General features: G+C 38.1%; 4 protein-coding genes across 6 annotated transcripts; 1 reads left to right on the forward strand and 3 right to left on the reverse strand.

Annotated features, from left to right (window-relative positions):
• On the reverse strand, positions 1–3,343 carry rpl30 (ribosomal protein L30). Its single transcript, XM_061059985.1, has 5 exons — positions 3,237–3,343; positions 3,074–3,122; positions 2,455–2,600; positions 999–1,129; positions 1–103 (listed from the first exon to the last, which is right to left on the reverse strand). The coding sequence occupies exons 2-5, from the start codon at positions 3,092–3,094 to the stop codon at positions 51–53; spliced, it is 351 nt and encodes a 116-aa protein (XP_060915968.1). The 5' UTR covers positions 3,095–3,122; positions 3,237–3,343; the 3' UTR covers positions 1–50.
• A 743-nt stretch (positions 3,344–4,086) lies between these two features.
• On the forward strand, positions 4,087–12,002 carry LOC132991582 (cytochrome c1-like). 2 transcript variants are annotated; one of them, XM_061060379.1, is made up of 5 exons: positions 4,087–4,548; positions 7,993–8,193; positions 8,227–8,322; positions 11,203–11,238; positions 11,319–12,002. In XM_061060379.1, exons 1-5 carry the CDS (start codon positions 4,461–4,463, stop codon positions 11,330–11,332), a joined length of 435 nt encoding a protein of 144 aa, XP_060916362.1. In that variant the 5' UTR covers positions 4,087–4,460; the 3' UTR covers positions 11,333–12,002. The 2 variants fall into 2 exon arrangements, with proteins under 2 accessions (XP_060916362.1, XP_060916361.1); XM_061060378.1 differs by having other exon boundaries at positions 4,096–4,548; positions 7,993–8,322.
• Positions 12,003–12,101: 99 nt separating this feature from the next.
• rida (reactive intermediate imine deaminase A homolog) lies at positions 12,102–17,274 on the reverse strand. 2 transcript variants are annotated; one of them, XM_061060380.1, is made up of 6 exons: positions 17,066–17,274; positions 15,948–16,053; positions 15,476–15,530; positions 15,319–15,387; positions 12,878–12,933; positions 12,102–12,420 (listed from the first exon to the last, which is right to left on the reverse strand). In XM_061060380.1, exons 1-6 carry the CDS (start codon positions 17,128–17,130, stop codon positions 12,364–12,366), a joined length of 408 nt encoding a protein of 135 aa, XP_060916363.1. In that variant the 5' UTR covers positions 17,131–17,274; the 3' UTR covers positions 12,102–12,363. The 2 variants fall into 2 exon arrangements, with proteins under 2 accessions (XP_060916363.1, XP_060916364.1); XM_061060381.1 differs by lacking the exon at positions 17,066–17,274 and adding an exon at positions 16,743–16,901.
• Positions 17,275–17,455: 181 nt separating this feature from the next.
• On the reverse strand, positions 17,456–25,018 carry stk3 (serine/threonine kinase 3 (STE20 homolog, yeast)). The gene is made up of 11 exons (XM_061060377.1): positions 24,852–25,018; positions 23,445–23,525; positions 23,189–23,317; positions 22,860–22,974; positions 22,259–22,423; positions 21,809–21,976; positions 21,584–21,721; positions 21,263–21,388; positions 20,972–21,176; positions 20,431–20,624; positions 17,456–20,301 (listed from the first exon to the last, which is right to left on the reverse strand). The coding sequence occupies exons 1-11, from the start codon at positions 24,872–24,874 to the stop codon at positions 20,143–20,145; spliced, it is 1,503 nt and encodes a 500-aa protein (XP_060916360.1). The 5' UTR covers positions 24,875–25,018; the 3' UTR covers positions 17,456–20,142.
• Positions 25,019–25,268: the final 250 nt, after the last annotated feature.

Below are 25,268 nucleotides of genomic sequence, written 5' to 3' on the forward strand. Positions count from 1 at the left end.
TTTCCTGTTAACACCGATTTTATTTATAACAACGGGGTGGGGGATCAGCTCTACTGAGGTGGCTGCTGCTGATCTGGCATGCTCCTGATGATGTCAGAATCGCCTAAGAGGAAAGAAAAACAAAAGACGGTGTTAAAAAAAAATAAAGTCCTTTAACTCGTACAAAGACATCTGATAGATTTAGTTTGATAACTCTTACAAATTATAAAGCACGTCAACATTTTGAGGGTGAATGTTACCAATGGAAATGTCATGAACATTCCAGAAAGAACTGGCAGTTCAGCTGAGAACTCCTTTAGGCTTTCATGTAGCGAACCACTCGTCCTGATCTGGACCACTGTAGAGGTCCAACAGGCGCAAAAATTCGCACAGAAAAATCCAGTTGACAGGAGTCAAATTAACGATTAAGTTTAGTTGTGGTCCCGATAACTAAACATGAATTAAACCAACAGTTTCCTGCAGGGCCATTTCTGGAGCAACATTTAATTTATGTTAAGGATCACCAGAGAGTGATTTACATTAACAACATTAAATCACAGATCAAACTACCTGTCCAACAAGCAATTCATGAAACAAGACCACAAGTGTTACATTTACCAAACACACAGATTTCTTTACAACATCTCCTCTCAGTATCATCACTTAATATGCTGAATGCCAGTGTTAATAGAAAAGCCCCTGTATCTATAGGGGATACTGGATAGAGGTGCATATCCCTTTTTAATCAAAGATATAAATTTGTGGTTCAAAAAAAGTTTGATGTGAAAATAATGGGATATGTCTTTTATGACTGCTGTTCCGTTAACCAGGCTTCCTGAGGAATCTTTTTTTATAACAAGATACAAACTTTTTTCATAAACATCCTTTAAATCTATTAAATATTCCAGCATGGGCCCCTCTCTCCTGAAATCTGACTTGGCCTTAGATGAACCAAAATGGAAAAGCTTGGGATTTAATTTCACAATATTGATGTTTCCAAGATAAAAATGGATACTCACCAGGGTCAATAATGGCCAGTGTGCACACCCTGAAGTATTTTCCGCAGGCTGTGCCGAGCTCAATGTTGTTTCCACTGTAGTGGTGGACACCAGTCTTTGCCAGCATGGCATAGTACTCAATCTCAGATTTCCTGGACATGACAGAAACAAGAAAAGTGTTAAGCTCAAATAGAAAACAATAGATAAATCAAATTTCACATTGAACTGACCTATTTCAAGACTGCAACCCTTCTAATGTCATGAATCCAGTTATTCATGGTGAGACAAGCTAACAGCACAATCATTTTATAAGTTCTGGACATATTAAAAAAGCTAAAAGAAATAGCTAAACGAACAGCTGTGTCGGGCTGAATCGTCAGTCAGAGGCGCTATTTCACTTGCATGCTTGTGAGTTTGAAAATCAATGGTTTCAACCAAGGCTCAAGCGTATCATAAATTTCCTAAGTTTTACACAAATTGGGAAGTTTTTTTTTTTTTTTTTTTTTTTTTTTAAACTTTATCCTGCTGACAACTTAACCTGATTAGAGATGTTACTAGGTACGAGTCCTGTGTCTGACGCATTAAACTCTAAAATGACTTTGTTAAACACAGCTTTTACTGCATGTAAAATTACCAGGTTGTTGACACTTAAATTCTGTTAGAAAGTTTTCTAACATTTTCTTCTGTTTGACATTCATGCAAGAACCGAACATTATCTAAATGAAAAAGTTTCTATTCACAAACATACACCAGAACACAAGTAGTAAAATGTTTAATTCTTAAAATGTCCAAAACCTATTATTATTTATGGAAAAAAGGTTGCCATTTACTGTGTAAAGTAACACATATTTTGAGCAGTATTGGAAATTCATCTTGTGCAGGGCACACCATTACAGGCTTAAATGTGAGAATTGTCCTCACATCAAACTTCACTTCCCCATACATTTTGGGATGCCCAGAGAGATATCTTTAAGTCATGCTAATTTGGACTGTCCAGGCAGTGACGTCTACTGTTTGTTTAGTTCAGTAACTGTTTTTAATAAAAAGAGGTAAGAGTAACAATCCATGATAATCAATGTGCAATCACAGTATTTGAAACAGTAAAAAAAAAAAAAAGCCCTTCAGCGCTTCAAGTTCTGTAATTGAATCATACGACCCAGTCGACAGCATCCTTGCTGTGCTTTAATTATTTTAATCAAAATCTAAGAAGTTTGTCATTAACATTATTTTACAAATCTACACATGCCATGGTGTTACTTATTGTGCTTTTAAGTTGTAATAAAGGAAGTGCATCATTCTGGTCCTGTTTGGATCATATCTCATGGCATTGTTAACATCCAAACAGGCTCATCTACCTACAAGATTTAATAACACACAAGTCATGCGCACACACACACACACACACAACTCAAGTGATGTTACTCTTGCCACAGCATCGGAGACAATTCTCTGAATCAGATTTGTGGTCTTCATATACCTGAGGGCAGGGCAGTTGTTGGCCAGGATGACCAGCTTGGCTTTCCCCTGACGGATCATCTTCTGGGACTGTTTGTATCCCAGGACGTATTTGCCACTCTTCATCACCAACTGGAGACGGGAGTTGATGGACTCCATGGACTTTTTCTGAACACAGACATCCTTAAAGTTAGTGACGGCTGCATAGCTGACTTTAACCACTCATCCATCACTGTGGTCGTAATGAGTCTCATCTAATTACGGGAATATGTGATTTACCAACATGACATCGGATTGTAGGCATATCAAACTTTTAGAGTTATTGCCATTTTATTTAAATCACAATTGTCAGTGGTAAGATTCATCCAACTAGCATTAGCTGACCTGCTGGTGTTATACAGACCGCCCGCATCAAAATTAGCCTAAAAATAATGATTTAAAGGGGAGACAACGAGTAATATAACATATAATATGCTTTAAATGGTTTACACCCGCAATAACACACGCAAAAATGTCCGTGTTGTAAGCATATAATACATTAATACTGATGTAGCTAACAGCTAGCTAGCAGGCCCTGACTGAAGCACGTCTCCATGTGAGAGCAGCCCCGCAGCAGCAGCGTGTGCACCATCGACACTCACCGTCTTCTTTGCGGCCACCATTTTTGCGGTTTAGTCCGGTCCGGCCAACCTACGGGCGAGAGAGAAGGACAATGAGACTGTCGTTAAGGTCTGGATGCGAAGAGTATTTCAAAAAGGTCAAAACCCAATGATTTTTAACCAGAAAACTCGGAGCTTTTCTTACTGTGAGTTAACTCCAATATGGCCTCGGAGAGAAAGGAAGTCCCATCATGCACTGCGCTGCTATATTCTTCGTTGGCCTGCGCAAACGAGTTCTGCGCAGACTGCTCATGCAGATTGTTTACAACAATGTATATTATGAATATACAGTACAGCTATTTTACCAGACAGTTAATAACTGATTAATTAGAAATATATTTTCCTTTTCTCCATAAGAAACAGAATGTACATCCAGATTTACAAAAATAAACGGGGTCTAGAGCATGCTCTATTGTGGCAAAGCAAACAATAGTCAAGATTGTTAGTCTATGTAATACACTTTATTATTTAGGTAGTGCTTAAGTAACAAATCAATTTTACAGAAATTCAAACTGTTAGGCTGCTGAAAAATAACGTTAAATGTATTTAATTAGATGAAATACAAAGTGGCTGATGGTGCCTACGTTTTCACTTCATATTTAAAAAAAATGTATCTTAAATTATTTGATTACAGGGACGATTTATTTTATCTTTTTAATATTTGGTCAACTTTAAGAAATGCAGAATTGTTTTAGAATTAATCGCCCATGGGTAAATAAAAGGAACAGTTCAAAAAATATTTTTCTCTGTTCAAATCACCTTTGACACAACAAAACACAAACAGCTCTGACAGTGGCACACCAGGGGCCCAAATACTTTCTTTACTTTTGATACTTTTAGCATTTTTTATCAAATCAAGTATTTCAAATTATTATAGCTCATTCAACGTCTCAAAAAACTCAGAAAACTCCACTCACAAGCTGGATGCTACTCGAAAAGTCCAATCTTATTTGTGGCAACAGTTTCACTTTCCCCGCCACAAGAGGTGGCCGCAGCACACTGACTAAATAATGTATTTATGTCCCTCCGCCCGCCTCCTGGAAACAGCCTAAGTTACGGTACACAACACAAGCCCACATTTCACCTGTCTTCCCAACTGTATGGAGACCTGTAGCTACAATACAAATAGCAGAGCGCTGTTTAGCAGGAAGGAAGAACCAGGATGCGCAATTACGCACGAGATTAAAGGAGTTTGACGACCGGCCCCTTTTTTTTAAGTTTCTCCTCCAGGGGATTCACTATCCAAAGTTTGAGTCTTCTCCATTCAAAGAGAAGATATCTATGCACGACGTCATCAGCGCAACAACAGCCTCTCCTCATCTCTTCACTCTGAAGTTAACAAGTCAGTCCTCTATGTGCACAGGACAGGATGGGATGCTCCACCAGTTCACAAACTTCAGCAGTGGATACTGGACCAAGGGATAAACAAGCGGAGAGCAACGGAGCCAGCACAACAGGTGATGCACAAAGCATTACACTTACATGTAATTTAATAAATATATCGAAAAGACACAGGCAGCATTTGGATAATGACTAAAAAGCATAAAGAGTTGTCCTATCTCAAAATTATACTTAATATCATAGCTTTATAATTTACATGTAGTACAGAAATATATCTTTTTGATTGTGTAAATTACTATACATTTGTGAAATGTTAAGCATTAAAGCACTGACCAAGCATGTAAGAGGTCAAAATGACTTTTTATCATACCACTGAAATTGCGTCTTAGATCATGCAATTCATATGTATGAATAATTAACACACAATAGGTCGATTTGTTTTTAATTTTAGTACATACCTTCAATAGACTTGCAATAAGTGGTTGGACATGTTTTATTGCGATATACTAAAGTTGCATCATCCATGATTATAGTGTTGTCAGCACTGCTCTGATAAAAGGTATCCAGACATGCAAATGATCAATGTGTGTCTCTGGCTACAGTATCTGGTGTCTTTGCTTTAGTAAGCCAGAGCTCCACAGTGACAGGATGTGAAAGTTTATTGTGATTATTTAACAGTGGTCTCTGGCCCTGTCCTTGAGCAAGACCAACGCAGATTTGGTGACAGTCTACAGTTTCAATAGGAAATGGAGAAGTCCATTTTGGACACTCCTTTGTTGCGACGGGTCAGGGATGGCCTGGCTGTTGTGCAAAGTATTACGCGTTTCAAAGTAAAACACCAACACTGGATCCTGTGTTAGAATTCAGACCAGTTAAAGTGTGAACCTTGCCGATATAATAAGTGTGCAATTTACCTTCAGAGGCTGTCAGATGTTTATTTTTGCCTAATCTGTTTGCTTAACAAACATAATGAGTGAGACTGTGTTTGCAGTTCTGCCAGCTAAGGCATTAGTTGACAGACTCAGAGAATAAGGAGATGGAAAACTGGTAAAAGATTCACTAAGTTGGACCCCCTCTGAGAATGTGTCTTTTTCTCTCATTTTCTACTTGCATTCTTCAAATAAGACAGTAAGGGCCTGTTAGTGCAATGGAGACACATGCACACATTGACAAGTAAGGATGTTAAAATGTAAAGCATCAGAGTGATACAGTGAGTGATGAAACCGCCAAGACCCTGAGAATTTCTTATTTTTCAAAAGTTGTAAGCTTGCAGCTGTCCCTGACCTCTGACCTCCCGGTAAAGGTGAACTGAAAAAAAAAAAATCTCCCAATAATTTGAATTCTTCTATCTCATCAATGTGGTCAGATAATTCAGTCTGTTCTCATAACAGACTTTGTAAGTCACTCTTCAGGATAATCATCTTAAGGACAATGTGTTCCTGTAACAATTGTCTTGAAGGGCAGATGGAAATTAGTCAGGCTCTTATCTTATTCTTTGCATGAAGCTCATTTCCTTTACTTAGTGCTGCTAGTTGCTCTCACGAAACTAGACGTCCATCAACCCAAGCTTCGCCCTTAGAACGTGTTCATTTGAAACTCTTATATTGTCACCCTAAAGTTAGCATCTTTCGGCTGACCAATGTGATATACTTTTTCACTATCACAATTATAAGTATTCATGTCATGCTAAATGTTTTTGAAAAAAACAAAAACACCTTGAGTATAAAAACATGGAAGGTCAACCTTCAGGACTTCTCTGATCCGTGCTTTTCAACTTTGCAATGCAAATCGCTCTGAAAAAAAAACGAGCTATAAGGAAGTGATGCACAATGTTCCTAAAGCACGGCAACAAGTTCATAGAGCTGAAAACTGTGAGAGGCTGGGAATGTTTATTTACAACAATCCTTTATCATTAACTCTTTGTGGTTTTGCATCAGTGGAAGTCTCATAATACATTTTTTGTTTAAAAAAATAAACCATTTTTTTTACATTTGACAAGTAGAAGCTTTTTGTTTTATTCTTTATTTTTTTTAAAAGGAAATGCTAATTAAATTTGTTTCCCCTTTTTTGATGAATATGATTGATTTGCTGATCAGTTCCTTGGACATCAGAAGTCATTTTGTGTGCAATAGACTCTAATTTTAACACTATATTCTAAGTATATAAGTATAGATTTAAGTATATACTATATATATAGTAAGTGTATAACTGGTATAATAATACGTAGACTATATAACAAGATTGCATGACATAGCAAATAAAATATTTGAACTTCTGTTAATTCTTTTTATTTCCCTTCTAAATATAAACAAGTGTATTGTGTCTGTTTACCAGATAACATCCATCATTTCTGAAATCTGAAAATGATTGTGTTGGAAGAGTTGTTTTCAGTGTTGCTTGGCACCCGTGATGATATTTGTTACTGGTTAACTTCCTGGTTTTGGATTAACAAAACTCCTTAGTCATCACATAGGCAACACAAACATAAAGTCAACTCAACAATGGAAACCCAAGAACACCAGCCCACATCTCAAGCTGTCTCATGTTTAAAAGATAAACCTGACAGGGTCTCTGTGTTGGTTTTATTGTTGTTGTTTTTATGTCACCATATAACCACCAGAAGGAAAGTGCTGCTTACAGGCATGAGTAGAGATATGACAGAAAAGTACGGACTTGAAAATAGGGATAAAACACAGGGAAAGATTTAAAAAAGAAACTAAACGAGATCATGGGCGGCAGTAGCTCAGTCTGTAGGGACTTGGATTGGGAACCGGAGGGTCGCCGGTGCAAGTCCCGGTGCGGACTAAAATATGGAAGTTGGTCTGGTAGCTGGACCAACCTGGTAGCCATAACATGCCAGATCACTTCCTGAGCACTGCCGAGGTGCCCTTGAGCAAGGCACCAAACCCCCTCCCCACCATCAGCTCAGGAGCGCCCGCTGTGGGCAGCTCTGTCACTCTGACATCTCTCCATTAGTGCATGTCCATAGGATCCTGTTTGTGCATGTGTGTATATTTCAGCCTATGTCTGAATCTTAATCTTAATCAAGAAAGGAGCGCCGATGGCCTAGCGGTTATGTCTTGTGCCCCATGTACAGAGGCTTTAGTCCTCGTCGCAGTGGCTGTGGGTTTGAATCCGACCTCGGCCTTTGCTTCATGTCATCCCCTGCTCTCTCCTCCCAGCATATCCTGTCTCTCTTCAGCTGCCCTATCCAATAAAGTCAAAAAGGCCCAAAAATAACTTTCAAAATAAAATAAAAAACAAGATTTTACTATAATGTGTTTACTATAAGTTACTCTACTAAAACTATTGACCCCTAACCCTTCCTTTCTTATGCTTTTAAAATGTCCTTTGCAGCATTAGAAATAATGATTAGAGTAAAGGACTCACTCTCACTGAGCTTTAATCATGTTCTCATATTTATTAGATTAAAATATTTTGGCTTTGGTATCTTGATGATTTGAAAAGCAACACTGTGACACATTTAATGTTTGATTTCAAACTGACTTTTTGGATTTGTGGATGATGATATTCTGTGCTTGTGCCTGTGTTCCTGACAGGGGCAGCTAACGAGAATGGCAAAGTCGCTGAAGACAGTGAAACTATCCCCGACCAGACAGCTGCTGAGGGCGGGGATGCTGCGCCTGCAGAAGAACCTGCTGTAGCTGCAGCATCTGCAGGAAACACAGCTGCAGCTCCACCTGCAGGAGAGGAGCCTCCGCCTGCTGACGCCAGTCCACCTGAAGATGCAGCAGCAGCACCTGAAGATGCAGCAGCACCTGAAGCAGCAGCACCTGAAGAAACTCCTGCTGAAACTCTAGAAGCAGCAGACAGCACAGCAGAGACCGCAGTGAGCTCTTCAGAGCCTGAAGCTGCAGCTCCTGAGCAAGGTAGGCCGGATTCTAATGCATTGACTAAGTGGAGTTTTGGTGCTTTTCTTCATAACTTTAAAGGACCACCTGGAGTGTGAGCTGCAAAACAAACTCCACATTAGATTGATTACATATTTAACCTTCCTGAGAAACCACACTTGTCTCTGCCAGAGGACCAGTTTGAAGCTGTCAGCAGTGGCTTTCAAGGTTTTGTGAATTCATTTCTATGCAAATGACACATTTCAAACATACTGGCTGCCTGTTGATAGCCCATTGCATATACCACACCATCTAAAGACTTCAAAAAGTATGGAAGCTCACATCTACATGTGTTTTAGACTTTGTGTTTTCTGAATAGATTTTTTTTTGTTGAGGCATTTTAATCTACAGAACATCCAAAGGGGATGGGGCACATGATGACACATGAAGAGTTCACTTGCAAAAAACAGATAAAAGCCACATTTGTGCCCTGAGAGTTTTGAATAGCACTTTAAATAGAGCTGTCATGTGATCCAAAATCTGTTTTGGTGCAAAAACCCGATACAGTCTACGGGGAACTCAGTCAAAGCCACACAACTTCAATCTGAGTGGTATTACCTGAAATAAACAATTAATAAAAACGTTTCATGACATTTTTTAAAACAGAGTTATCTGCTTTTGCAAATAAACTCTTCATATACAATTCAATTTTTAGCACTCTTTAACAACACTATTCAGTAATTTAGTTTTTTAAAATATTGATTATTATATGTTTTTTTTTATAGAATTCAAATTTCAACTTCACAAAAGATTGAAGTCTAACAGTTTCACACTGGTAGTGCAGTACTAACACATATGTGGACTGTGTGTGAAGTGTGCTGTAGAAACTGTATGCATGAGAAGGACTGTTGATCCTCTGAATAGTTATTATATGTTTATGACTTTCAGCAAAAAAGAAAAGAGAAGTGAAGCTGTTTTAAGTTGTGTTGTAGCGAGAGAAAATGGTCGAACATCATTTCATGTTAGAGTTTGTTCAGCAGAGGCAGCTCAGCTCAGAGAACATTTTATTACTCACTAAACAAATAATGTGGTCAGGATACTTGAAAGGTTAAAACTGCTGAGAAACTTTAATGCCCAACTGTTCGAGCAGGTTTCACCTCCAGTAGCTTCATTCATAAAGTATATTAGGTATTGATTGCTGACAGGACATGATGGGAACTTGAACAAAGTACAAGAATGCATCTAAAATAAATTGCTTACATGAAGCAAAAAAAACCCTGTTTACTTAAATGAAGGTGCAGTTTCACATGTATTGTTTTCTTTTCTCTTATAGCTATACAAATACAACATTATTCATTTGAACAAGCTGCTCCCAGCTTCACAGAGTCTGCTCCTCATTTTCCTCTTTATGACAAATGCAAAGTGTCCCCAAATAAAAAAATGTCATGCAAAATAAAGAAATATGGACGTGGTAGCAGAGCCAATAAACTGCATTCATCTGGAGGGTGGATGCAACATCTTGCATTCTTACTGTATGTTGTTAGAATTTCCCTCCAATAGCTTATTTTTCTATCCGCCTTTACTGTTAGTGAGAAGGGAAACACCAGTAAGAAATTAAGAGTGATTCTCTGGCCTGAATCATTATATTTTCACACTTATTAAGGCAGACACCCTGCACATTTATACCTTAACTAAAGCTATGTTAGTCCTGCAAGGTTCAAAATTCAATTGCGGTATATTTAGGGGATGATATTTAGCAAAGAATCCCCTATATCAAGTAAAACTAATCTTTTTATCTAAATAGTTTGAATTAAATTCAAACTCCTGCTTTAAGTAAGCAGGGCAACAAATGTGGTAGAATAATATGATTGGAAAATAACAAGCCTTTAACCTGACGGTGTAACACTCATTAAATAAACTTCAGATTTGATCCTTCTCCAGAATATTCATCTCATTAAGTCAATAACAGTCAGTACTCTCCTTGAACCCGTTTCTCCACTTGAACTCGACCCCCTGTGCTGTCAAACTGGGCTCACCCTATGTGCTTGACCACAGGCCAGTTTAGACAGTGTGTAGGTGTGTGTGTGGATGTGTGTGGATGGCGTGTGTGTTGCCAACACTTAGTTGACATTGTGGTCTCATTAACGTGCAATCTGAGTCCACAGAGAAACTAGAGCACGCAAACACACACAGGGCTTCCACTGAGCGCTGTCAGGTCTACACAGCCACCCTCACTCTGTTTCACAGCCAAAGAGAGAGAGAGAGAGGATTGAATGACACATGTCAGCTCATCCATTTCTGGGTCTGCCAGTGGTCAGGGACGAGACAGTTTATGTGGAAAAAAATCTGAAACAAGCCTTTAAAGTTATGACAATGTGAATAACCATTAACATGTTTTTCTTCTTGTGATGGCCATGATTTTGAAACTTTTAACCAAAAAGGAATCCACAGACATTTCTGTCAACAGCTTCATTAGAAGTAGTTTTTTTCACCCAAGAAAAATCCTTTTATTAAACTGTCCTGAGTGGATCAGTAACAAGGACATGTTAATAGACTGCAGTTTAATGTATTACTATATATATATATAATATGGCAAGCCGTTCAGGAAATTAATATATTGAATGAAACTTTGAATATATTGAATGAAACTTTGAATATATTGAATGAAACTTTGAAAATATTGAATGAAACTTTGAATATATGGAACAAAGTCTGAATATATTGAATGAAACTGAAACTAATTTCCTGAACGGCTTGCCATAATATATATATCTATCTATATATATATATATATATATGTATGGTATATATTATTTTGTACTAATAACTCTCCCCTTCAGGTTTCCATTGTTAATATTTCCTATAAATTGGATTGTTTGTCCCTAACATGAAAACTCTTTGTCTTTTTTTTCCAAACAGAAAATGCGGAGGCTGCAGCGACTGAGGAGGCACCAGGTAATGTCAACACAATGTACCAAAATCAATTGAATCATTTCTATTAAAAAAATAACACACTCGTCTCTTTTTGTTTTCAGCTCCCAGTGAGTGAGGTGCAACATATCTTTCTGCACAGATGAGTTTGTTTGAAAAATCTTACTTAGTACGCATGCATGAATGAATGTGTGCATGTGTGTGTGTCAGACGATGTCCTGTTGCCAACATGCAGACCCTGTGATAACCTCTTTCAGTCAGGGCCACTCAGTCATCACTTTGCCTTCCTCCACAGTAGTGTATGGCTCAAATGTATACTTGCATACTGTATATAGATTTCTTCTTCACTTAGTGAGTTTATTTCCAGTGGATGTAATAATAACTTGAGATTACTGACATGTCTTTTTATGATCTGCATAGACATTCATTTCAGATTTTCTTACAAAATCATTTGTTTTTCACCATGATCTAAGACCTAAGACCCCATTTTGCACTTTTCTAAAACATCGTAATTATTAGAATTAAACCAAAGCCAAATTATATTTCTATACCAAACGATACTGATTTATTAGACTATATTATTCTAAGTAGCAGGCTTTGATTTAAGGATATGAAGAGCTGATACTCTATTCATCTCCCACTGATTTCCATCATTTATATAATGCACAAATGATTCAAGAGTACATGTGAGACTTTTTATGTGTCTGATGTGTCATTATTTATCTGCCCGCCCTGGAAACTGTAATAAGCTATGAACTGACAAATTAAAAAGACAACCTCAGAAATGGTGTCTGTCTGATACATGTACTTCTTTGATATCTTAATGCAGTACACACACATGGGATGAGACAATCGAGGGTGAATAATTATGGAGTCCGTGATTTTACTACTTCTTTTTTATTATTATTATTGTTCAGAGCTGCATGAAACAGAAAACAAGATACCAAACCAGACACAGCACAAAGAGTAGCCGAGTTTGGCAGCAGGGAATGTTTTATTGGTTGTAGAGATGTAATCTTTATTTAGTTATTATGTTGTGTTTCATGAAAGTATGTCAGGTATGAAGTAACCAAGTGGAGGAACTAATGTATGCTAAAAGGTCACTTGAGGGTTATGAGACTACAATTTGTTTGTGACACGACCGGCTAGTCAGGAGTCTGAGAGCGGACCAAGAACAGCGACTGCCTCAATTTCCACCAGTCCACCCTGAGGAGAAAAAGCAGAGGACAGTGAGAACACAGGAAAATAGGATATTTGGGTAATAAATACTTAAGATTGCAAAATTGCCAAACTTGAAAGATTGTGCTAAAGCGTAGTTAGCTTTTAGCTATATGCCAACATGCTCACACAATGATTTATAAATGTTTAACTATAACTATGGCAGCCCATCCAACAGTTAAAACAACTCAATAAATGCTGCTACAAAAGATACTTGTGAAATCCTACTATTTAGTTAGCACTGCTTCAACACTTTGTTTTCTTTCATTCTTCAGTATTATTCTGCCCCTCTTATATATATTGTAGATGATGAAAGATGCATGAGCATGCAGCTAGCTGTCATGGAAAGTCAACACCCTCAGTGTGTTCTTCTGATGCATACACACTGCACACTGCACAGGACACTGTAGTTCTGTGTTGATGTAAACATGTGGTTCATACTCACTCTGGGGAGAGCAGCAACTTGGTAAGCAGCTCTGGCAGGGAAGTTACTGGTGAAAACTGAAAGGATGATGTTCAAGTTATATTGACAATGAAAATAAAGTGTATTTTAGAAGTCATCAGGTTTAACTACATCTTTCTTTAAAATCTCATACGTGCTTCTTTTTTTAAGTGTAACTTAAATTTGCTGCCCAGCAAATTACCAATTTATGTCTAAATATAAATATTACTGAATAAAACCAAAATGTGTTGCCAGATTTAAAAAAATCTTTGGGTCACTTAATCTGTAAAGTCTAGTATTAAGAAGTAAGAAACTTGTTTTAAAACATGGAGGAACCTCTGAGCTGCTGATAGCCACCTCAGAGGTGAAAACAGACATTTTAAAATCAAACCAGAATAATTAACCCACATTAGAAAACAAGATGGCTACAAGGCCTCAGACATTTGAGAAACAGCAACAATCTCACTTTAAATTTGACTCGGATATGCAGTTTGCAAATGTTCCTGATAGTTTTTACACTCATTTTAATTTCAGCAAAGAAATACAGGAAGTGATTAGACAGTCAGCACTTTCATATCGCCAAATAGATATTGAATAGGCTTTCCTTTCCTCATGAACAAATCAAAGCCATGGTCCTGACATTACCTGTCTAAGGTCTGGTGTTGAACATGTTTTTATGTGACTTAAAATGACTTAAGAGGCTTAGTTTTTTTTTACAACAGTAGTCCTTAATAATGGCTGATTACTTACAAAGCCCAATAACTAGTAAGTTTATTAACATGAATAAAGCAAATAGTTGAATATAACAATAATACTGTGCCTAATTAGAAATATTGAAAACAATTTTTTTCCCATGTTTAGTTTTTGTAAGCACTTTAAAACCACTATTTCTAAATGATTTATAACCCTATGATACTAAGACTGATACAAATGTTTATTTAATAATATACTGCTAAGGTGTCCAATATTGGCTCTGTCAAGTGTGAAAACTACTTGTGTAACCAACCTCTGTTGACATATTTATTAATATGTAATTATAAGTTTACAGTACAGTGTAAATTGGTCTTTTAATGTTTCTACAAATTATAAATCGTACAGTTTTTAGGTTTTAATAGTAGCAGCTGCCTGGACTTTCTAAATTCACAGAGCACACACATCATCTCTACAGGGTCAGGGTCCTGTTTGAGTTTCAGGGTTGAGTAGAGTCAGGAGGAAAATGGGAGTTTGGGGGGTGTAGGAGGATGGGGGGGGGGGGCACAGCAAAGCCTGAAGGGAGAGTTGGGTTACATCTGTTTGCCTGCACAGCGGTGTCTGTTTACAACTCACGGGACACTGCAGCTCTATTACACCTGTCTGTTGTGATCCACGGGGGAAAAGCCCAGTCAGAATGGGGCGGCATTCATACGGCAGAGGACGAGCTGCGTGAGGCTGTCTGTCAGGTGACTGATACACCTGTCAGCAGTCGTTTTGTGAGGGACGTCAGTGAAACATGAGGCACTGCATCCCCTCATGAGAACACATGTACAGATACAGAGTTTGATTGTGATATTATAGGATTATTTTGTTTGTTTGTAAATATAGTCATGAAATAGAAACTGGTTATAATATGCTTTAGCATTACTAAATAGACATTACATGTTTTTTAATTGTATTTTGCTTCTTTTTAAAAGAAATACAAATAGTGATTCATCACTAACAGCCAAAATGAGAAAATAGAATTGCTACTCAGCAAACTGAATACAGAGTTTTTTTTTTAACTTCAAGTATAATAACTTGTCTTTTACCTCAAAAGGTATTAATTAGACAGATAATTATTATTTGTATTCTTATTTTATAAGATTATTGTGGGGCTTTTTTTATCCCTTTATTCAGAGACAGGACAGTGGACAGAGTCAGCAATCTGGGAGAGAGAGGGGAATGACATGCGGGAAAGGAGCCACAGGTCGGATTCAAACCCGGGCCGCCCCCTAGCAGGTCCATGGCCTCCATACACAGGGCACTCACACTAGCCACTAGGCTATTTCAAGATAAATTGAATTCTTGATTGTTTACAGTTAGAGTCCCCTCAATGGCCCATACATTGTTTTGAATTGGCGCTATACAAATAAAGATTGACTGATTGATTATCAGCCTCCAATCCTGACTGTCCACGTTTCCAAACATTCAGTGCCTCACTTGAGGTCACTAAAGCATGAAAATAATACAAACTTTCAATCCAACAGTATTTATTTATGGTAGTGTAGCAAGTCAGTTGTACTGATGACTGAACTATTTTAGTGAAAGGACGCCCCCCTGTGGCTGCTTTCATACATCCAGAAGAATATCAAGAGAAACAAAAAGTACACCATTTTCAATTGTAAGACAAGAACCAAAAAAATTGGATGTCAGTTATTTTTGAGCTTTGAAAAAACCCCAATAACAATAATAACAAAGGTTCATCTTACATGTTTTGTAGACCTCATTAACGCTGTTAAAGTCGTTGATATCAGCAAGTAGCACCGTCGTCTTCACCACTGAAATCAAAGAGTTTAGATTTTATTCTAAGAAACAAAAAGGAGCAACGGCGAAGTCATGAAACGTCTGGGAGTTCTGAGATCTCACCGTTGGTGTAGTCGCAGTTGGCCGCTTTGAGGATCTCGCCCATATTGACGAGAGCCTGAGGGAAGAGAGAGAGAGACACACAGTGGGAAATGATTTTAATGCTTCTTCTGTGAAATCTAGTTTAAGCCGCAAAAAGCATCTTAAGTGTTAGCAAGGTGACTTTTACTTCAATTGTCATTCAAACATAACAGACTAAATGAATATTTTCAGCTTCAATTCTAAGTGAACCAGCTGAGCTGCTTCTCTCATCAAAACTGATCCATTGAAGGATCCTTGTTAGAGAAAACTTGGTTTCTTGTTGATCTTAAATGAAAAACACTTGTGATAAAGGTTAACTATGGGGGCTGTGCTTCAGACTCACAGCCCTCTAAGTCAATTAAAATAACTCGCAGATGTAACAGTCATTGTCCACTCAGGCGTTCAAATTTAGTTAACCTTCATCATCATCATCATCATCCCCTGTGAGTCTCACCTGTTTGGTCTGGGCCTGCACTCCTCCATCTACCAGCTGACCTGAGGCCACGTCCATCCCCAGCTGACCCGAGATGTACATTGTTCTGTCCACAACCACCGACTGGCTAAGAATGAAACGCACACGCATTCAGAAAAAAATATATATCTCATTACATACACCTGAACACTTTAAACATCAAACCACAAGCAGCTACAAAAACCTGCTTTCCTTTTTCAGCCAATATTCTGTATTCATCATGATCTATTCTTAACTTATTTTGTCTACTTTTCTAGCCAAGGACTCACACAAACTTTTTATGCATTTGAAAATAATATAATAGACCTTGAATTCTGTGCAGAGCATTATTTGTGGTTATTTATCATATCATATATTATTAGAAGTGTAAGATAATGTTGCCTTAATCTACCACCAGGGGCCAGAATGGCAAAACAATTGCATTCCTGCAAAGCTCTAGAGACCTTGTTGAAGTGGATTGAAGGGCATTTTACTCAATCTGAGGCCATTCATTCATTGTGTGAAGTTGCTCCGCCCACTGACAGCCGATTGGTCATGACAGAGACACCCCTCAACACAACATAACCCTGAAACTGTGCAAAGTGAATAGAATCTAAAAAGAAGCAAGAAAAGAAAATATAAGATTTATAAGATGTGACAGGTTTCAAATGATTTCTGGGAACTTATTTTTAATTTAATCAAGCTATTAGAAACAAAAAGTGGCATTTTTTACATTAAGATTAAAGTAGCCTACATTTAACGTCGAGGTGCATTATTTCACTGAATTTAAAACCTTACCTGTATATTCCCTGTCTGACGGGGGCTTTTGGTGTGTAGGGAAATGTTCGACGAATAGCTGCCATTTCAAGTCTGTTTGAGAGTTGTTCTACTCTGCAGCTGTTCCTTCTGCTCTGCTAAAGTTTAAACTTTGGCACTACTTTATGGGGTCAACTCAAACAGGTGAGTTCACTGAACACGTAAGTCCCGCCCCTTTGTCATATAGCCTACTGGACTGGACTGTCCTCATGATTACTGTGATTACACAAACTTTCTATGTAGGTACAAGTTAATGCAACACACGTGTCACTATAAATAGTAAAATGTACATATTGTTTTCTCACCTGTAAGGGCCGATGGCAGCCGGGGCGGATGTAGTGTTGATGATTCTTCTGATGAGCGCAGACATGATGACCTGATATTTTTCTCTCTCCCTTGTTCTTGCACGCAGAGTGGCTCAAATGCAAGAAACGTGTTTGCAACAGCTTCTGGAAAGAAAAACAGTTGCTGCCGTAAAGTGTACCGTAATTTCTGTACACAAGCGAACACCGCATTTTTGAAGGAACTTGACGGGAAATAGAAGAGAAAACGAACTTCAGTGGCGCCACTACACAGAGTATTACGGTAAAACAGGTGGGTCATTCATGAGGTTTCTTCAGCACTGGAGTCCAAGTCAGAGGTTCAAGTCTCCTTTTATGAGGTCGGAGATAAGATAAAAAAAGATTTCACGGCAGTTAAGGTTAACTATAAGTAACTTTTATTATGTATTGCATTTTTTCAAAACGTTATAAAGTAGTACAAACAAAATATAATAAATTAAGTGGTTCAAACATAAATGCTTACATTCCACTCTACACCCTCAAGTCGTTATAAAGCAGAAAAATGAACGTGAAATAAATGACAACAAAATCATAAAGCTATAAGTCAAAGACTGATTGATGTTATCTATACATATTATGGCAAATTCTCAACAATGGGGCTTACTTTTTGTACAGAGCAAATAGTTTTTGTTCAATCTGAAACGCAGCTTCGATATCAACAGTACTCTTTATCTGTGCAGTTTGCACAATCATTGCATTCCTCTAAATAGCAAACAGAATTATAAACATGCATAGTCTAAAGCACACAGAATTAAAGACATTGTATTTGACAAAGGTGGCGAAAATATAAACAGCCAATCCAGCTATCATATTTAAACCAGCGTTGTGAAAAAAAGTAAACAAAAATACAATTAATAAATAGTGTAAATGCTTGTGAATTATGACTTTAAGATTTAATTTATGAATGATGATGATTTCTGTGAAGTTAAAGATAAAAGGATAATAACTGAACAAACAAAAACAACACAGCCCTGATCATTGATAGGCTGACAGGGTGCTGATTGTAGTAATGATCTGGATCCAGATGGTTAAAACATTGGCTCAGTTTGCCCGTTTTGTCAATCAGGTGTGACAGTGTAACAAGTCTTATTCCTAGCATTACATCGATTAATATGCAGGTGAGGGCTGACCCACAGAACCAAGACTGCATATTAACATTCACGTGTAACAGCAACCTGTGGACATATTTCTACATGTAACGATATTACGTTTCATTCATCGGCTCATTTTTGATACATGTGTATAATCAATATGTCCAAATGTAACTATGACAACAGCAGATCAGACTGTTTCCTTCATGGTGAGATATGGGTTACCTCTTCAGTCAGAGGTGTCAATTAAACATTCATAATTGTTTATAAATTAAATAAAAGGCAGACTGACATCAGACATGTGAAGCCAATACTGACATCATTATTTGAGAGCTGAGGATCTGATATTAGCCAATACACACACATATATATATATATATGTATACGTTTAGGTTAAACATGGACCAAAAACATTTTAAAATATGTTGTTGTAATCAGTTTGCGAGCAAGATGACAGTACAACGTAAATCCTTCATTAATAATATCACACCTTTGAGAATAAAAAGGCCATCCTAATGCATTTGTAGGAAAATATCAATGTAGATTACAGGGAAGTTTGCTTAAAAATGAATGGAATTATGATGAAACTTTCCAAATTCAAACTGTAGATGTGAGACTAAAGGCATGTTATCATAAAGTATCATTCAACTGTGCCTTTCATCTGAACCAGAGGTTGTTTTTGTTGTTGTTTTTTCAATGTTTAAAACCATTTCTATGACTGCCCATGTTGTTTGGTCTTCTTGGTTGTTGTTTTCTTCACTGCTTTAGTTAAAGGATGACTTCATGTTTGTTGTAAAATATGTAAACAGACACTTTGTAACCTCAAGTGAGACAATCATAATTGGATTTTTTTTTACAAAAAAAAAAAAACAATGATTAAGTTTTTTTTTTAAAAGACTCCAGAGACAAACAGAACAAGTCGTACAGTATGTTGGAATGCTTTTTGCTTGAATGGAAATACATTTCTTTTAAGCTTAGGAATGAGTTAAGGTCTAACCCTGTCAGTACAATTGATCATCAAGTTTAGTTAAAGCTCTGATTTTCAGTTCTTGAAGAGTGTTGGTATGTTTGGAGTGACGGAAACAGGAGAAAGTGAATAAATGAGGCACTACATAGGATGAAGACAACGAGCTTCTGAACATCCTGGGCTCTTTAACAGTGTTCAAAGAAGCCCAGAATGTCTACTTCAATAGAACAAAATAAAGATTAAGACTAATGGAAATTAATTCAGGATATTCTGATCCACCAAAGACTGAAAACATGCACAATCCTTTCACCTACGTCTTCTCTCTCCATTTTCCTCCCTCATCACCAAAGTAGGAAATGGCACTCAACCATGTGCCCACTTGGTTGTAATATTACATTGCTTTTTATATTACATTGAAAACCAGGTTTCAAATATTTTAAGGCATTATCATCTTAATCAACATCATTTTGATTGTCTTTGGTCATGGACAAGCCTCCACAGCTTCTTGTTGATGTCGTTTTTAAACTAGGCTCTATATTATATTTACACAAAGTCTGAGGAAGAAAGACCACACGTCATTGACCTGCTGATTAAACTGCTGCTCGCTGCCAGACGACAGGCTTCCTTATGTGCTGATGGGGATTCCCTGAAGGTTTACGTGCAAGAAATGTCATTTGATTTGAAAACGGGGGGAATTCCATTTAGTGACAATAGAGCCTAAGTTCTTACATTGGCTGCAATCTCGAGCGTCATTCAAGATCTTAAATGGACGAACAGCATCCAGACGTGCTGCAGAAACAAGGCAGGTGAGTTGTAGATTCCCAGAGCCGAAATGTGAATTAAAAGGAGCCTGCAACTTCATGTGTAGGCCAGTTGGCAGTCGGTCAGAACAGCAGTGGGCTTCCAAAAGAAACAATGAGGTCATCTTCACTCCTCTGAGTCAATGGGACACAAGTTATGTGATGGTAGTGGTTTTGGGAGATTCAGAAGTTCTGTTGTCTTCTCTTCTTTGCATCCATGGCGTCCAGGATGGGCTGCCTCTTGGCAGTGTAGCGCTGCCTGAGCTCCTCGATCTCCCGCTCCATCATGGGATCCAAGGCGGTCAATCGCATCTGCAGCTCCTCAAAGTCCAGGTTCTTGAGCTGAGGAAGGAAACACACACAAATAACAAAGGAAAAAGGGGATGACTCATATTTACTGTGTAAAGGATATTTTCGGTGCTGCTTCTGTTTTTCTATTTCTAACCACTAAAGCTGGCAGATGTTACTCACAAAGTCAAAGTCTCCGTCCTGAGGCACCTTCCAGTTGTCAGGGAAGACGTTCTTAGACTGGATGTGGTAGCCGGGCTGCTCCTGCGGCTGGTTGTGGTTATAGTTCTCCTGCTGCTGGGCGGCCTTGTTGGAGTCCTGCTTGTCAAAATAGTCCATGAAGGACGGACGGATCGGCTGCTGGGGGGTGGCATGCCCTGAGGAGGAGGAAGAGAGTGGTGTATAAATATTTGTATTAAACACCTGGGGCTGTCCTCCTTTTAGTCACATATCAAATCATCAGTGGAAAAGACGACTAGTATTTTGTCAGACAAATCTCTGCTGATTGTTTTTTTTTTTTTAACTCATCATTGGGGCTAAGACGCATAAATTAATTGGGTTTGTTGCTGAACTGAAAAAGAAAGGAGAAAAAAAATTGCTGAAGCTTTCTATTGATCAGCCAAGTCTACTCCCACTGACAATATTCTGGGTAGAGCCCTAGAAAAACACCAACACCAGTACTTCCATCACATTCCAATAAGAAGAGGTCAATGTGTTTGCTCACTCCTCATAGATCCCTGGTCTTCCTCCTCCTCTTCATCATCGTCGCTGTTGATAACCATGGTGCCGAGGTCTGACTCCAGCATGGTGCTGCCGTGTTCGATCATGGTCTGCGCCCCGTCACTCATAGTGCTGGTGGCCCGCATGGTCCCTGCACCCTCCGAACCGGACTTCACCATCGTGTGAGAGTCCACCTCCGTCTCCTCCTCCTGGACAAAAGCAAAGACAGTTGATCATGTCATCTAAACGTATTACATACGGATTGTTGTTGTTGTTGTCATGACAGTATGATTACAGAGTTGTCGTCCTCCTCCTCCAGCTCTCTCTGCTGCTCCTGCTGCCTCTTGGCTTTCATCTCCATGGACTCAGTGATCAGGTCTCTCAGGATTGTGACCGGCTTGGCCTGGCTGATGAACGGGTGCTGGACATTCACAAGAGCAGGGGAGGTTAAAAAGGCTTTTGGAGCTTTCTTACACAATGACAATACAAAAAAATAAAAATGTGTGAATGTTTGCATGTACTTAATATAAGTTTTCCTGAAGCAGAGTCTATAAGAGGCACTTATGTTCGGTGGTAAAATGATTATATCTGTTAGTGTGCGGGTTCTTCGTCCAACCTGTAGAAGCTGTGTTGCAGTCGCTCTCTGCTCTGGATTTTTGACCAGACACTTCTTCACAAAGTCTGTGAACTCATCTGACCAAAGCTCCGGCTTCCTGAATGTTGGAGGAGGGTTGGTTGGGATCATGAAGATAGCCTGCAGGAGAAGGGCGGGGACATCAACTCAGCTGTTTCTTGGTAGTTATCAGCTCCCACTTCTTCAACAAACAGCATTTACACTCACCCTCATGGGGTGGATGTCAGCGTAGGGAGGTTTGCCCTCGGCCATCTCTATGGACGTGATGCCCAGAGACCAGATGTCGGCCACACAGTTGTAGCCGATCTCCTGGATCACCTCTGGGGCCATCCAGAACGGAGTACCGATCACAGTGTTTCTCTTTGCCATTGTGTCCTACAGAGAAAAACAATCCTGGTGTCATTTTATGAACTTTGTACATATAAGTCTTTTTATTGCTTCTATCATGTTTATATTTAATGTTATTCTTTTTTAACATTGAGAGCACAGTTACCAAAGACAAATTCCTTGTGTGTGTTTAAGCATACATGGTCAATAAAGCTGAGTCTGATTCTTCTGAACAATGAGGTTTTCAGAATGATAGATTGATTCATAAAATGATTATACATCCCAAGTAGTGTGACAGTCACACAAACACAAAAAAACCTCAAATGTTACCGTTAGTTGTCCAGCAACTCCAAAGTCTGCCAGTTTAGCGTGACCCTCTGTGTTTAGGAGGATGTTTCCTGCCTTGATGTCCCGATGGATCTTCCTCATGAAGTGAAGGTATTCTAGACCCTTAAGCGTCGACTTGAGGATAGTAGCAATCTCATCCTCTGTCAACTGATGTGAGAAGGAAGAAACAAAAACAAGGAGATGAAATAACATCCAAGAGAACAGTAGGAAGTCAAACTGAGTGACGCAGTTATGACTTCATGTATTTTCTAAATTTCAGTCAGTAGTTCTGCCAGTTAAGTCACAGACACAATATAACAGTATTACTATGCCACTATACATAGGACTGAGGACATACTCTGCAATCTGTTTTCAGCTTATACTGTTCACTACTGTTAGAAAAGAGAGAGTTGGAAAAGTTTGGTATATATGCATACCATACAATAGCAGAATCAAAGCAGTAAATGCAAGTTTTGCAATTTACTTTACATACATAAAAAAAACATACAATAATCTTTGATTAAAACACATCCTAGAAATATAAACTCTTGAACATTTGAGGATCATAAGTGCAACGCAGCCATATTTGTCTGGAAACACCCACCGTCTTGTTGCGCAGCCTGATGATGTCAGAGACAGAGCCGGCTCCACAGTACTCCATGACAATCCACAGGTCTGTGTTCTTGAAGTAGCTGCCGTAGTACTTCACTACGTACGGGCTGCCATGAAAAGCAGAACAGAGTTATCAAAGGAGAAGAGAAAAGTTTCGTTTCAAACTGCAAACAGCAGAAGTGAGAGAACTGTTGTTGATTGAGACATCAGGCTGCAGCCGCTGATGATAAGTAAAGTGATTTGAATGGGGAAAACAGGATTTTAGACGATGTTTTATAACTAAATAAAATGGGTTCATTTGGAGGGTTGTTCTCTTCTAACCTGTCACACTGCTGCATGATGGAAATCTCCTTGATGATCTCCTGCAAGTCAGACTCCACAGGAACCTGCTTGATGGCCACCACCTGACCCGACTCCTTATGGATGGCTTTGAACACACTGCCATAGGAACTAAACACACACACACACACACACACACACACAGTGTCAAAATTTGTCCAGAGTGAATTAGATAAATTGTATTTTAACGGGTTCTTAAAAAGTTCACACTTTTCAGTAAGTGTCAAAAACATCTTACCCTTCACCGAGTTTCTCTAGAACATCGAACACTTCTTCTGGTTGTTTGGTCAAGCTATCTTCACTCAGCTTTTTCAGCTTGCTGTGAAAAAAAAACAACAACAACCTTTTATGATTATATATATTTAATCAAATCATAAAAAAATAAATACACAAAATGCAGTACGAGCCTTTGAATACGATTTAGATTGGCTTAAGGCACCAAGCATAACGTTATGCACATCAGTTAATACAAACTTTGAAATAATGTAATCATAGTATCATCATAGTATAAATGCAAATTCAACATAGAAAACTATGAACTAGCTGATTCTAAAATGTTCTATGTGCTATTAAAAAAAGTACTGGAATAACATACTGTTTTGTAAAATTATAATTATATAATTAATCAGTTCAAATTCGATAAATAACTTTAGAAAACTATCATGTTAACAAACAGCATAGCTGCTCCTATTGTGTTAAGTTTATTTTATTTATTTTAATTTTATTTATTGCACAAAAAAAAGAAACATAAACATAATAGATCAATGGAAAAACAGACAGTACATAATGATTAGTTAATTAACAAAATATACATTTTGAAAGAAATGTGCTGGAGGAGCCAAATAAACCCAGAGGGGCTCGTCGAGTGACCCTCCTAAAGAGAAACATGTAACACAGAGGCAAAAACAATAAAGCTAACAAGAACACATACTGAATAAAGTGTAAGAGAAAGCAAAACAAGAAAGAGAGAAATTAAAGAAGAGGGGGAAAGGAACATAAGCTCTTATGGCAGAGAACGATTATGATGGCACATTTGTTAATTGGCCAAGCAGGAAATAAATGGTTTGTTTTTTTAAATAAGTTGAGGCTGGTACTGTTTCTAATATGATTGGATAAATTGTTCCAACAATGAGGTCCTCTGAATCTGATAGAGAATTGAGAAAACCATGTCCTGAAAAATGCAGAATGAAGTAAGCTGGCTGGTGTTGTAATGATGGATTTGAGAATTGAAATGAAATATATCTTGAAAACAGACGGGGACTAAGTTATTGACTGATTGGAAAACAAAAATACATACCTGAAACTGGTTTAGGTGGAAGTTTGCAATACAACCGTAGTAAATATGTATACCAGAAACACGAATGAATAATTATGAGGTTGTAGATTATACTCGTGTTATTACTGATGTTTGAGAATAATGTCCAAATAATAGCGCAGATCCATAAAGGCACTAACGAAGCAAGTTACTTAACAATAAACAGAGTGGAGATTTATTAAAAGCTTGGCTTGTGATAATGCTGCTTGACTCGAGTGGAAAGTTTGACAGAAAACTAGCTAAACAAATTAGCTTCAGCCGACGTTAGCATTTGAGCTAGCTAGTTAATTGCTATGAATCGCGTTTTGAATCAATCAGATGAAAACTAACCTTTTGGGCGCAGACGGCTCCATTGTGCAAACCTTCAAAACCACAAAGAAAACGGGCTGATAGAAAGTTAGGGCAGTTTTATGTCCGACAGTCAAGATCTGAACATTGTCGACAGAGTCGTTGTTGTCAAAAACTAGCGGAGGGCCAGCTGAGTCTTCTTCTTCTTCTTCTTCGTCGTCTTCTTCGTCTTCTTCTTCTTCTTTGAATTTTATTGGCAGCTGGCATCCAAAAAGTTGCATTACTGCCATCTGCTGGATTTAATTATTACTCACATTCCTAAATCCTCCTCAATTTCTGTTTTTAATTACAATTTAATTTAATTTCTATTAATTTAATTTAATTTCAATTTCTGGATTTAATTATTACTCACATTCCTAAATCCTCCTCAATAAACTTGTTCTCAAGAGATATTTAAAC

This window comes from Labrus mixtus, chromosome 16, assembly GCF_963584025.1.
Source record: "Labrus mixtus chromosome 16, fLabMix1.1, whole genome shotgun sequence".
NCBI classification, from domain to species: Eukaryota; Metazoa; Chordata; class Actinopteri; order Labriformes; family Labridae; genus Labrus; species Labrus mixtus.

What these genes read in the sequence shown, in the direction of transcription:
- rpl30 (XM_061059985.1), bottom strand. Translation starts at nt 3,094, where the DNA reads ATGGTGGCCGCAAAGAAGACG. An exon ending in TGGTGGCCGCAAAGAAGACG is followed by an intron (nt 2,601 to 3,073) that starts GTGAGTGTCGAT and finishes GTCTGTGTTCAG; the next exon opens with AAAAAGTCCATGGAGTCCAT. An exon ending in AACAACTGCCCTGCCCTCAG is followed by an intron (nt 1,130 to 2,454) that starts GTATATGAAGAC and finishes TGTCATGTCCAG; the next exon opens with GAAATCTGAGATTGAGTACT.
- LOC132991582 (XM_061060378.1), top strand. Translation starts at nt 4,461, where the DNA reads ATGGGATGCTCCACCAGTTCACAAACTTCAGCAGTGGATACTGGACCA. An exon ending in CAACGGAGCCAGCACAACAG is followed by an intron (nt 4,549 to 7,992) that starts GTGATGCACAAA and finishes TGTTCCTGACAG; the next exon opens with GGGCAGCTAACGAGAATGGC. An exon ending in AGCTGCAGCTCCTGAGCAAG is followed by an intron (nt 8,323 to 11,202) that starts GTAGGCCGGATT and finishes TTTTCCAAACAG; the next exon opens with AAAATGCGGAGGCTGCAGCG.
- rida (XM_061060380.1), bottom strand. Translation starts at nt 17,130, where the DNA reads ATGTCTGCGCTCATCAGAAGAATCATCAACACTACATCCGCCCCGGCT. An exon ending in CAACTGCGACTACACCAACG is followed by an intron (nt 15,388 to 15,475) that starts GTGAGATCTCAG and finishes CTTTGATTTCAG; the next exon opens with TGGTGAAGACGACGGTGCTA. An exon ending in TAATGAGGTCTACAAAACAT is followed by an intron (nt 12,934 to 15,318) that starts GTAAGATGAACC and finishes TCATCCTTTCAG; the next exon opens with TTTTCACCAGTAACTTCCCT.
- stk3 (XM_061060377.1), bottom strand. Translation starts at nt 24,874, where the DNA reads ATGGAGCCGTCTGCGCCCAAAAG. An exon ending in CTAGAGAAACTCGGTGAAGG is followed by an intron (nt 23,318 to 23,444) that starts GTAAGATGTTTT and finishes GTGTGTGTTTAG; the next exon opens with TTCCTATGGCAGTGTGTTCA. An exon ending in GAGTTGCTGGACAACTAACG is followed by an intron (nt 21,977 to 22,258) that starts GTAACATTTGAG and finishes TTTTCTCTGTAG; the next exon opens with GACACAATGGCAAAGAGAAA.